The 13,365-nt window shown below is 46.4% G+C and overlaps 1 protein-coding gene across 1 annotated transcript; it reads left to right on the top strand.

Annotated features, from left to right (window-relative positions):
• The first annotated feature begins 342 nt into the window (after positions 1–342).
• Positions 343–13,359, top strand: LOC147007273 (uncharacterized). Its single transcript, XM_085867441.1, has 11 exons — positions 343–1,511; positions 3,119–3,235; positions 6,018–6,140; positions 6,356–6,478; positions 7,765–7,839; positions 7,961–8,047; positions 8,219–8,287; positions 10,071–10,145; positions 10,267–10,383; positions 10,658–10,726; positions 10,806–13,359. Exons 1-11 carry the CDS (start codon positions 1,442–1,444, stop codon positions 11,609–11,611), a joined length of 1,731 nt encoding a protein of 576 aa, XP_085723567.1. The 5' UTR covers positions 343–1,441; the 3' UTR covers positions 11,612–13,359.
• Positions 13,360–13,365: the final 6 nt, after the last annotated feature.

Raw genomic sequence — 13,365 nt, forward strand, 5'->3', positions numbered from 1 at the left:
GACTGTGCTCCAAGGGATATTCAAGGAGTTTGAAATATTTTTATACACATCCCCTGATCTGTGCCTTTCCACAACTTTATCCCGGAGGTCTTTTGAAAGCTCCTTGGTTCTCATGGTTGAATAGTTGCTGTGAAATGAACTATCCAGTAGATGAGTGGAGGAATCCTGCAGAAGCAGCCGATTTTATTTTGAAATAACCAGAATCACTACAATTTAACACACGTGGAGGCCAATTAACTTGGTGTGTGATTTTGGAGGTGATTGGCTACACCTGAGCTCATTTACAATTGCCATTATAAGGGAAACTTATCCCAACAGCTATTCTAGTTCTATATTTTTAATTAATTTTCTGAAATTTGTGAAAATTTCTTCTTTCGAGTTCTCGGATAGGATAAGATGCCTCAATATCAAGTCAGTTGAAGTTTTTGAATTTTTCAACTTGACATACAAATTTCGATTTAGTCCTCGTGAGGGATTCACTTTTCAAAGTAATTGACAAGGACAAGGTTACTTTAGAAGTTTACCGATTTATTGATATTCATCACAAGTTCAGGTCCAGCCTTGTGGACCATTGACGTTGGAAAAGGGTTGAACGTCACATTGAGTGCGTGCTTCGCGATGCGGCACCCCCAACCCCCGCGGGACCAGGACGGTCGTTTCACAGTGACGTCACATTCCGACGGAAATCAAATTTTCACAAATATCGATGAAGACACGCGCGGAAGCGGGTACTCTCAATGAATCATCACTAAAAATGTCCAAAGCTGTTACTAAAGCTTTTTAACGTTGATCAAAAAAGAAAATCGTACAAATTAATATAAGGAGAAAAATATTATTATTAATGACGTAGTGAAGTGATTCGGGTGATGAAACAGACAGTTGTGTTGCACGTGGATCCGAGGAGAAGAAGTCCTTCCGTGCCTCCACGTTTCAACCAATCAAAACGACGCATCGCCTCTCCTCATTGGTCATTACCATCCGTAAGAAGTGATCGCCACCTCTCCACTATTTTGACCAATCAAAGATCGCTGTGATCCAGAGCTTGTCGGAATGCAGCACGAGGTACACGCCGAACGTGATTGGTCCAATGGTATCACGTGCCGCCGAGGATTGGCGATTCAGCATGAGGTACATCACGAACATGATTGGTCCAGTCCTGTTTGCTGGAAGTTGGAACCCTCATGCGTAACACCGCCCACACAACACACGTGGTGTCCTTTGACCAATCAGGAGCAGTGCAGTTACAGTATCGTTTACGTCAGCACGATTGGTCCTGTCACGCTCGTGGTGTTTTCAGGGTTTTTTTTTCGTTGTTGAATCAGTGAGGAGATTATTTGTTCTTTCTCGTTGAATTTCAGGTTTCGTGTTTTTATCGAGCATCTTCACCCTTGTTCTCTTGAGTGGTTCTGTGGCCTCTCATTGTCTCCTTCCAACACAAGCGATGTTTTGCCGAACAATGTGGCTGGGATATTTCTCCTTTGCACTCCACATGATTTTCGTTTTGAGTTTCCGTGAGTTCCGTCATTCCATGTGCTCGTGGTGTGTCGTGCTGTCCGGGTGTGTGCTGAATTCTTCCCACACCCACGTGGAACGAGAGTGGTTCTGGTTGTGCGAGTTCGGATTCTTATTGCTAATGACCTTGAGAGCCCTCACACACACACACACACACACACACACACACACACACACACACACACACACACACACACACACACACACACACACCCCCACACACACACATACATTCACACACATACACACACATACAGACACACACATACACACACATACACACATACACACACATACATTCACACACATACACACACACATACACACACATACACACTGACACATACACACACATACACACATACACACATACACACATACACACTGACACATACATACACACATACACACACATACACACACGTCCACACATACACACATACACACACATACATTCACACACATACACACTGACACATACACACACATACACACATACACACACATACATTCACACACACATACACACATACACACTGACACATACACACATACACACATACACACATACACACTGACACATACACACACATACACACATACACACATACACACACACACATACACACACACATACACACATACACACACATACACACACGTCCACACATACACACACACACACACACATACACAAACACACACACACATCCACACCTACACACACACACACACATACACACACACATACACACATACACACACACATACACACACACACATCCACACACAAATACACACACACAAACACATACACACACATCCACACACACATCCACACACATACACACACACATACACACACACATCCACACACAAATACACACACATACACTCACACATACACACACACACATACACACACATCCACACACATACACACACATACACACACACATCCACACACATACACACACACACACATACACACACATCCACACACAAATACACACACATACACATACACACACATACACACATACACACACACACACACACTCATACACACACACATACACACACATACACACACACATACATACACACACATACACACATACACATACACACGTACACACACATACACACATACACATACACATACACACACACACACACACACACACACACATACACACATACACACACACACATCCACACACAAATACACACACACAAACACATACACACATACACACATACACACACACACACACACACACACTCATACACACATACACACACACACATACACAAAAACATACACACACACATCCACACACACATACACATACACACACACATACACACATACACACACACACATACACACACACACAGCACACACACACACACACACACACACACACACATACACACATCCACACACACACACACACACACACACACACACACACACACACACACACACACACACACACACACACACACACACACACTGCAGATTTTGATGGAGTTTTACATCTTGATGGAATATTCTAATTGGCCGTTAAAGGCTGAATCATGACCTTTGACCTTTGTGTAGCCTTTTCTTGTGATGAGGAGATCGACTTCGAATGCCGAAGTGGGCAGTGTTTGACTGCCAGCTGGCGTTGTGACGGCCAAATTGACTGTGGCGATGGAAGTGATGAAGAAGATTGCCGTAAGTAGAACTTCACCGAAGGAAACTTTGTTTTGTGGTTTCGATGGAACCCGGTTTTGATTGTTACCCTCGTGAAGTGGCTGAACAGATCGAGGCGAAACTTTACACATGTGACGTCATAGGTCACATGGTTTGGCGGCCATATTGGATTGAAGAAAACTATTAAATAATGTTTTCTTTGGAACTGCTTAATCAATCGATGTGAAACTTCACAAATGTGATCTCGTGGTGAGTTGCTAGTTGGGTTGAAATGCGTGTGTTGCTAGTTGCCACGAAATGGGTTGCCAGTTTGTAAAGAGCAAGGCAGGGTGCCAGACTGGATATAAAACACACAAGATGTCCGTTGGAAAGTTCTAACTTGCTATTTCTGTTGAGGTTCAAAGTGTCATGTCATAAATAAAATTTGTCGTCGGTCTATATGTTCACGTTTTTTGCAAAGACCACTGGGCTGATAACCACCACATTTAGCACACAGACCAAGTCTGATCCAGGGATTGTCCTCAGGGTATTTTCATCAGAAGCTGTTGGGACCAGCTTGCTGGGACGATTGAGCTGTTCAAGTATCCTGTGTTGGAGTGGTGACCCGTCCAGGACAGGAGATTGCTTTGGCAGCACTGATGCTCTCTGTAGAGTGTGATCCCAATGGATTGGATTGGATTCTGATTACTGCAATGAAGGACTGTACCGATTTGGTCTTCCATTTGGATTGATTTATTTTAATCTCATTCGAAATGAAATTGAATAATAATAAAAACTTGCCGAAACCCCGTCACAGACGGAATCCGTTCATTCAACAACCATCACCAGCTCACCCACACTCGAGGGACATGGACTGGACAGGGTGTGCTTGCCCCCACCTACTCATCCCCTGCCCCATTCCCCCCCCCGCCTCCCACCCCCCGCCTCCCACCCCCCGCCTTCAATTTGCTTACCCCCGCTCAAAAAGTTAATTACCCCGGCCCCGCCCTGCCTCTTCACTCCACGCCCCCCCCGTCTCTTGATTCCCCGCCCCACTTGCCCCCGGGCCCCCGCCCCTGTCCACCCCCTCACACTCAACCCCACCTAATTCACCCCAGCCCCTGCCCACTCATCCCCCGCCCCATTCCCCCCCCCATCTCCTGCTTTCAATTTGCTTACCCCCACCCAAAAATTTGCTTACCTTGCCCCCTGCCTCTTCACTCCCTGCCCCCGTTTCTTCATCCCCCGCCCCCGCCTCTTCACTCCTCGCCCCCGTCTCAACAAAAAGTGCTTATTCTGCTTCAGAGTTGAAGTTTGACTATTGCCACTATGTGCGATGCACTCTTACAGGTACGAAGTTTCTTTCAATCCAGGTCACAGTACCGAGAAAAACGTGACGCGACAGCTCGGAGGAGCACAAAATTGGTCCTTCAGTATTAATATATAGAAGATACAATGTTTCTTGTTACATTTTTTGTGTCAAATTCAAATTCTGTGGTAGTCAGCATGTGCAGAAGAGGGTTTTACATTGCAGACGCTATTTTCGAGGAGTGGAATTACACCTCTCAGGGGTAACGGTCTGTCGACGACAAACGTAATGACTTCAGCGAATAACCGATGATGTCATGACGTCCTGACGCCTCTCAGCGGTGACGTCACACGTCGCCATGTAAACGAATGTAAAACGAAAAGTGTTTATTCTGCTTCAGAGTTGAAAGTTGACTATTGCCACTATGTGCGATGCACTCTTACAGGTACGAAGCTTCTTTCAGTCCAGGTCACAGTACCGAGAAAAACGTGACGCGGCCACAAGGAGCACAAAATTGGTCCTTCAGTATTCATATATAGATAACGTCATGGGTCAGTGTCAGGTGTACCATCAAAGCGCCATGGCTTGGTACCCGGCTTGGTTCCCGGCTTGCTACCCAGCTTGCTTCCTGGCTTGGTACCCGGCTTGGTACCCAGCTTGGTTCCTGGCTTGGTTCCAGGCTTGGTACCTGGCTTTGTACCCGGCTTCATACCCGGCTTGGTTCCCGGCTTGGTACTCGCCTTGGTTCCCGGCTTGGTACCCGGCTTCGTACCCGGCTTGGTACCCGGCTTGATACCCGGCTTGGTACCCGGCTTGGTTCCTGGCTGGGTATCCGGCTTGGTGCCTGGCTTGGTTCCCGGCTGGGTATCCAGCTTGGTTCCCGGCTGGGTATCCGGCTTGGTTCCCGGCTTGGTACCCGGCTTGGTTCCCGGCTTGGTACCCGGCTTGGTACCCAACTTGGTTCCTGGCTTGGGACCTGGCTTGGTTCCTGGCTTGGTACCCGACTTGGTTCCTGGCTTGGGACCTGGCTTGGTTCCCGGCTTGGTACCCGGCTTGGTTCCTGGCTTGGTACCCGGCTTGGTAGGTACCCGACTTGGTTCCTGGCTTGGGACCTGGCTTGGTTCCCGGCTGGGTACCCGACTTGGTTCCTGGCTTGGTACCCGGCTTGGTACCCAGCTTGGTTCCTGGCTTGGTTCCAGGCTTGGTACCTGGCTTTGTACCCGGCTTCATACCCGGCTTGGTTCCCGGCTTGGTACTCGCCTTGGTTCCCGGCTTGGTACCCGGCTTCGTACCCGGCTTGGTACCCGGCTTGATACCCGGCTTGGTACCCGGCTTGGTACCCGGCTTGGGACCCGGTCGTCACTGCCAGCAGATATAAAATGGTAGTTGTAATTACATCTCTTATTAACTCTGTAACACACCAGCACACAAACACCACACAACACAATTCCTGGTGAGGGTGTGCAATCTCTGATTGATCTTTTTCTTGTTTCCTTTTTGTGGTGGATTATGCAGCTTTTCAATCCTGTCTGCCTCATCATTTTGTTTGTGGTGGAGGCAAATGCTTACCTTCAAATTCGGTTTGTGATGGAGAGGTGGACTGCACTGACCTATCTGATGAAGCTCCAGCAACCTGTAGTGAGTTCAAGTGCTGTTTTATTTTCTAATATGGAGTTTAATTATCCCATATTTTTCGTTCAGCACATTGACATGATCTGATGACCTCTTATCTTTGAGATTATCGGCCTGGTTTTTTTGTTGATTTTTTCCCCCCTTCATTGCAAAAACAAAACAGACCGGTGGTCTTGCTTCAATAGTTGTGATGGTGGTGCCTTACAGTGCTTTTGTTTCAGACAGGAGCTGCCTACCTACGGAGTTTGCATGTGGTGGTACTGTGACAAATGAATGCATATCAAAGGATTGGCTGTGCGATGGGGAGAAAGATTGCACCAACGGAGCCGATGAGAGTGATTGTGGTAAAGATGCTGTGCATTCATTGGTTGAGGTTATTTCATAGGCTGATTACCGGTGAGACATTACTGAGATTACTTAACTCCCGATTATTGAGACATCCATGTCGGCAGTCCTTTGCCAGATCGATGGCATGGGTTTTAATTTTTAAATGCCCCCTCCCTGTTTTGTATAGAACACGGCGGTTACAAAGAAAACATTACTGTTTGGATGTGTTGTTATCATGATGGGAGTACCCTGCTTTGCTGCCATTCCTCCCCTAACACTGCCTCTCTTCCCCTCATGCTGCTTTCCATTCCCCTCATGCTGCTTTCCATTCCCCTCATGCTGCTTTCCATTCCCCTTAGGTTGCCTTCCCTTCCCCTCACATTGCTTCCCCTTTTCCTCACGCTGCCTCACTTCCCCCTCATGCTGCTTCACCTCAAGCTGCCTCCTCCCCCCCCTGCTTCCTCTTGCCTTCACGCTGCCACCCCCTTCCATCAGGCAACCTTCCCCTCCCCTGAGGCTGCCTTCGCTTCCCTTCCCTCTTGTTGCCTACACTTCCCTCCCCTCTTTCTGTCGACACTTCCATTCCCTCTCTGCATTCCCTTCCATCCCTTCACACTGCCTTCTTTTCTCCTCATGCTATCCTCCCCCCAAACCCCCTACACCACCATACAACTCTCCGGAGGTCGAGGAGAGGAACAGGGATCAAAGAATGTGCGAATTGGACAAATGAAAGTTTTTTTTGTTTTTTTAATCAGTCACAGCTGCTGTTCGGATCAATTACACAATTAGTCTCAGGTAAACAAGAGATTCCAGAGGTTATCGTCGGTGTGGAAATTAAATAAAGGCACAAATACTGGTGTGGATTTTTACACGATTGAAGGAAAACATCCTTCCTTCCGTTCCCCTTCCCTCACACTTACCTCCTCCACCCCCACCCCCCCCCCTACGGACGTCTCTGGGCGGTGTCCTAACGTTGTTTCCTATAACCTGTTTGAACATGATGTTTTAATGTTCCCAATTTCACTCAATCCTGTACTAATGTCAGCATGAGGGGATCATTCCCACCCCCACCCCCATTTTCCCTCAAGTCCCCCGATCAAACGCATGTCCAGAACACCCCCTTCCCCTCCCCACTACCTCCCTCTCTCTCTCCCGTTTATGACACTCCCGGAGTGTATAGTGACGTGTGGTGTGGCCTCACTCTCCTTCTCCCCCTCCTCACTTTCCCCCTTAATGGAGACCATGAATTGCGTTCGTGTTCATTGTCATGTTCTCATATTTATTCCAACATGTGCATCGACAGGTGAAGGTAAGCTTGCACCTGCACCACCAACTGACATTCCCACGAAAACTCCCGGCATGACATCGACAATGAAAGGTATCATGTTTATTTTTCCTCGGTTTAAAAGCTCGAATTGAAGTTTGTAAAATCTCTCACAGGATCTTTTAATCCCTTTACTATTCGATCCAAGAATTGAACATGTCACCTGGCTCCACAGGTGGGACTACTCTTGCACCTGTGTGGAAAGTCGCACCTGCAACACACAAGCCACCACGTATCTCCATCCACCCAATTCCCCACACAGGTTTGTAGGTTTGAGTTGGGAGAACAAGATGTTCATGGGTTGTATTGAGGTTTGATCTGCTTGTCCACACCATGTCGTTCGAACACAATGACTGGAAGTTTGTCCACTTTGGTTTGAATGATGTTTCGAGTTTGCATTATATTATTATTTATTTATTTATTTATTTATTAGAGCTTCCACCACCCGTTATCCAACCAGTAACATTTGCTGATGTGAATCGACTTCGTCCCGTCTCTCCAGGTGATTGCCATTTTAAATTAATTTGATCGGTTGGTTGTCATGTTCTTCCGATAATTTTTTTATTTTCCCACCGGTGCGACCCACCGTTCCCAACTGATTGTTACTTTAGGCCGATGTTCTGCCTGCTTGTCAGAGCTTCAAGAGTAACATTGCATGAAAGAGAAAACATTGCAAGATGCTGTGCATTCATTGGTTGAGGTTATTTCATGAGCTGATAACTGGTGCACGTGCACGCTTACCATGGACTGTGAGGATGTTGGAGGAACGTGTATGGGGGGGGGGGGTCAGACATCCATGTCGGCAGTCCTTTGCCAGGTAGATAGCATGGGTTTTAATTTTTAAATGCCTCCTCCCGGTTTTGTATTGAACACGGCGGTTACAAAGAAAGCATTGCTGTTTTGGTGTGTTGTATCATTATAGGAATACCCTGCTATGCTACCATTCCTCCCCAAACACTGCCTTCTCTCCCCCTCCCCTTATACTTCCTTCACTTGCTCTTACACTGCCTCCCTTCCCCTTATGCTGCCTTCCCATTCCTTCCCCTCACACCACTTCCCCATTTCCTCACGCTGCCTTACGCCCACGCCCCCCCTCATGCTGCTTCCCCTCAAGCTACCCCCCCTCCCTCCACGCTTTCTCTTGCCTTCACGCTGCCTCCCCCACCTCATGTTTCCTCCCCTCCCCTTCACAATTCCTCCCCCACCTTCACGCTGCCTTCCCCTCCTCTCACGCTGCCTACCACCCCCTCCCCACCTTCACGCTGCCTTCCCCTCTCACGCTGCCTACCACCCCCTCCCCACCTTCACGCTGCCTACCACCCCCTCCCCACCTTCACGCTGCCTTCCCCTCTGACGCTGCCTACCACCCCTCCCCACCTTCACGCTGCCTTCCCCTCCCCTCACGCTGCCTACCATACCCCCACCTTCATGCTGCCTTCCCCTCCCCTCACGCTGTCTACCATACCCCCACCTTCACGCTGCCTTCCCCTCCCCTCACGCTGCCTTCCCTTCCCCACAGGCTGTCTTCCTTTCCCTCTCTCTGCCTCCACTTCCCTCCCCTCTCACTGCATTCCCTTCCCTCCCCTTCACACTGCCTTCTTTTCTCCTCATGCTATCCTCCTCCCAACCCCCCTCCACCACCATTCAACTCTCCGGAGGTCAAGGAGAGGAACAGGGATCAAAGAACGTGCGAATTGGACAAATGAAAGTTGTTTGTTTTTTTTTTGTTTTTTTTTTAATCAGTCACAGCTGCTGTTCGGATCAATTACACAATTCGTCTCTCAGGTTAACAAGAGATTCTAGAGGTTATCATATGTGTGGAAATTAAATAAAGGCACAAACACTGGTGCGGATTTTTTCATGATTGAAGGAAAACATCCTTCCTTCCATTCCCCTTCCCTCACATTTACCTCCTCCACCCCACCCCCACCCCCCTACGGACGTCTCTGGGCGGTGTCCGAGCGTTGTTTCGTATAACCCGTTTGAACATGATGTTTTAATGTTCCCAATTGCACTCAATCTTGTACTAATGTCAGCATGAGGGGATCATTCCCACCCCCGCTTTCCCTCAAGTCCCCCTATCAAACGCATGTCCAGAACACCCCCTTCCCCTCCACACTACCTCCCTCTCTCCCCCGTTTATGACACTCCCGGAGTGTATAGTGACGTGTGGTGAGGCCTTGCTCTCCTTCTCCCCTTCCTCACTTCCCCCCTTAATGGACACCTGAATTGTGTTCGTGTTCATTGTTATGTTCTCATATTTATTCCAACATGTGCATCGACAGGTGAAGGTAAGCTTGCACCTGCACCACCAACTGACATTCCCAGGAAAACTCCCGGCATGACATCGACAATGAAAGGTATCATGTTTACTTTTCCTCGGTTTAAAAGCTCGAATTGAAGTTTGTAAAATGTCGAACAGGAGCTTTTAATCACTTTACTATTCGATCCAAGAATTGAACATGTCACCTGGCTCCACAGGTGAGACTACTCTTGCACCTGGCACCACAGGTGAGACGACTCTTGCACCTGTGTGGAAAGTCGTACCTGCAATACACAAGCCACCACGTATCTCCATCCACCCAATTTCCCACACAGGTTTGTAGGTTTGAGTTGGGAGAACAGGATGTTCATGGGTTGTATTGAGGTTTGATCTGCTTGTCCACACCATGTCGTTCGAACACAATGACTGGAAGTTTGTCCACTTTGGTTTTAATCATGTTTAGAGTTTGCATTATAATATTATTATTTATTTACTTATTAGCTTCCACCACCCGTTATATCCAACCTGTAACATTTGCTGAAGACATTTAACATTGCATGAAACGAGCCATACTTTACTCCCAGAATTCATTGCGTTCTTACCTTTCAGCTGAACCTGCTCTTCAAGGAAAGATATTCAACTTTTTTCCAGCAGCAGTTGCTCTATTTGTCCTCGTACGTAAGTGTATTTTGTTCCATCCTCGGCTCAGACAATTTCTGAGATTTTCTGATGATTTTGCTCCATTCTTAATTTGCAGAGAAAAAATTTGAAACATCTTCAAGTGTCAACTGTTCCTCGTCATTGGACGGAGAAGTTTCTTTCGATCATCACCTGACAGAGACTTTGTGTCAGGATGGTGACAAGTTTCGGGGGGTGTCTACAAACAACAACAACAACAACAACAACAACAACAACAACTGCGACAGGTGTATCAATGTCTTGCAACAGGAAAGCCAAAGAATTGAGAAGCCAAACAAGTTTTCTGTGACCAACAAAGATTTCACCTCCTCATCGTGTTTAAAAGGATGTGTAAAAATATGCACAGGTGAGACGTCATACAGGTGCACTGTGTGTCATAAGGAATTTGCTTCTTCTTCTTATCTGTTGACACATCAAAGGTTGCACACTGGTGAGAAATCCTACAAGTGTTCACAATGCAGGAAGGCCTTTTGTTCTTCATCAAATTTATATCGTCATCAAAAAATACATTCGCGGGAGAAACCCCACATGTGTTCTGTGTGTAACAAAGCGTTTAATCAAGCATCGAACTTACAGAGGCATCAAACAATACACACCGGAGAGAAAATTTACAATTGTTCTGTGTGTAAAAAACCGTTTACTGATCCATCAACTGTACCTCGACATGAAATAATACACACCGGAGAGAAACCCTACAAGTGTTCTGTGTGTGACAAGACCTTTGCTCATCCATCAAATGCAGTGATACATCAAAGAATACACACCGGAGAGAAACCTTACAATTGTTCCGTGTGTAACAAAGCGTTTAATAATTCATCGAACTTCCATAAACATAAATTAAGACACCTGAGAGAAACTCTATAATTGTTCTGTGTGCAAGAAGGCCTTTACTTCATCATCTGTATCTCGACATGAAACAATACATCAAAGGAAACAATTTCCAGGAACAGGTGCGAGCAGAAGGCACACATGGGATGGAAATAACAGCAAATCCAGCACCATCGATTGCAAGGAAGAGAAATGAAAAATACAAAAAGATACATCAACAAATATACACCGACAACTGGGAGAACGACAAAAGAGCAGGAAGATTGTAAAAAGATCTGGAAAGAGTTGGGGAGAGAGAAAGAAGGCACTTTGCAGTGGCTTGGAAGACGTCATGTGAACTGGGATGGAGAACGAGTCAGAGTGCAGTGTCGAGAGAAAGTCCATGAACACCCTCTTTGAAATTTTTCACCTTTTGATGTCTTATCGCCTGAAATTAAATATCATTAAATCAGAGTTTTTACACCTTAATTTATACATCGTAACCCAGAACTTCCATGTGAAAAACAAGTTATACAAATTTCAGGAAAATTAATCAAAAACACAAAACTATAATATCTTGGTGGGATAAGTGTCCACCCTCCTTATAACGGCAATTGTAAACTCGCTCAGGTGGAACCAATCACCTTCAAAATCACACACCAGGTTAATTGACCTCCACCTGTTTAAATTGTCGTGATTCTCATGATTTCAGAATAAAATTAGCCGTTCCTGTGAGTATCTACTGCTGGGTCGTGCATTTCACAGCAAATGCTCAATCATGAGCACTGAGGAGCTTTCAAAAGACCTCCGGGATAAAGTTCTGGAAAGGCACAGATCAGGGGATGGGATTAAAAATGTCAAAGGCCTTGAATATTCCTTAGAGCACAGTCAAGACAGTCGTTATAAAGAAATGGAAAGCGTATGGTACCACCAAGACCCTGCCGAAATCAGTCCATCCCTCCAAGTAAGGATGACCAAGTAAGGAGACTGATCAGAGGCCACCAAGATGCCAATGGCAACTTTGAAAGAGATACAGGTCTTCATGGCAAGGACTGATTCCTGGTGTGTATGTGACAACAATATCCCAAGCACTCCACGAGTCTGAGCTCTCCGGTCAGATGGCAATAAGGAAGCCATTACACAAAAAAATCCCACCTTGAGTCCTGTTTGAGGTATACAAAAATACAGTCGAGAGATTCTGAAGCCATGTGGAAAAGTTATGTGGTCTGATGGAACTTTTGGAAAAATGCAAAACGCTACATTTGGTGCATTCCCAACAAAGCACATCAGCCAAAGGACACCACACCCACTGTGAATCCTGGTGGTGGCAGCACCATGTTATGGGGATGTTTCTCATCATCAGGGATTGGGGCACTTTTTATAGTTTTTTGCACACAAAGTCCATGCTTGTGAAAGAGCGAATACACAGAAACATATCACAAGGCAGGAAAGAAGAAGGGAGGGAGAGGGATGCACAAAATAGTGGGGGAAAAAAGAGAGGATATCTGTGGAAGGGAGAGGGATGGGATGGGGTTAACAAGACGGTACTTGAGGGACTCTCAGGAGGGAAAACAGGGAGTAAATATCAAGATTTTGAATGGGAGAAGAAATGAGATGCTGGTGAACAGCTGTTTTGAAGACCTGGAGGGAGGACTGAGATTGAAGAGTGCATCGGAGTTTGTTCCAGAGGCAGGAAAAAAGAGTGAAGGTGAGCAGTGATTCATTATTTTGGCAGTTTCACCAGAAGGGGGTTTTGTCAGACCTTGAGTACACTGAGGAAATATAGTGGGGACAGATCACAGACAGAGCAG

The sequence above is a fragment of the Eptatretus burgeri genome, unplaced genomic scaffold, assembly GCF_056783735.1.
Source record: "Eptatretus burgeri isolate ZD-2024b unplaced genomic scaffold, Ebu_testis_v1 Ebu_testis_scaffold_356, whole genome shotgun sequence".
NCBI lineage: Eukaryota > Metazoa > Chordata > Myxini > Myxiniformes > Myxinidae > Eptatretus > Eptatretus burgeri.

What these genes read in the sequence shown, in the direction of transcription:
- LOC147007273 (XM_085867441.1), top strand. Translation starts at nt 1,442, where the DNA reads ATGTTTTGCCGAACAATGTGGCTGGGATATTTCTCCTTTGCACTCCAC. An exon ending in ACTTCGTCCCGTCTCTCCAG is followed by an intron (nt 8,288 to 10,070) that starts GTGATTGCCATT and finishes GTGCATCGACAG; the next exon opens with GTGAAGGTAAGCTTGCACCT. An exon ending in CCACCCAATTTCCCACACAG is followed by an intron (nt 10,384 to 10,657) that starts GTTTGTAGGTTT and finishes CTTACCTTTCAG; the next exon opens with CTGAACCTGCTCTTCAAGGA.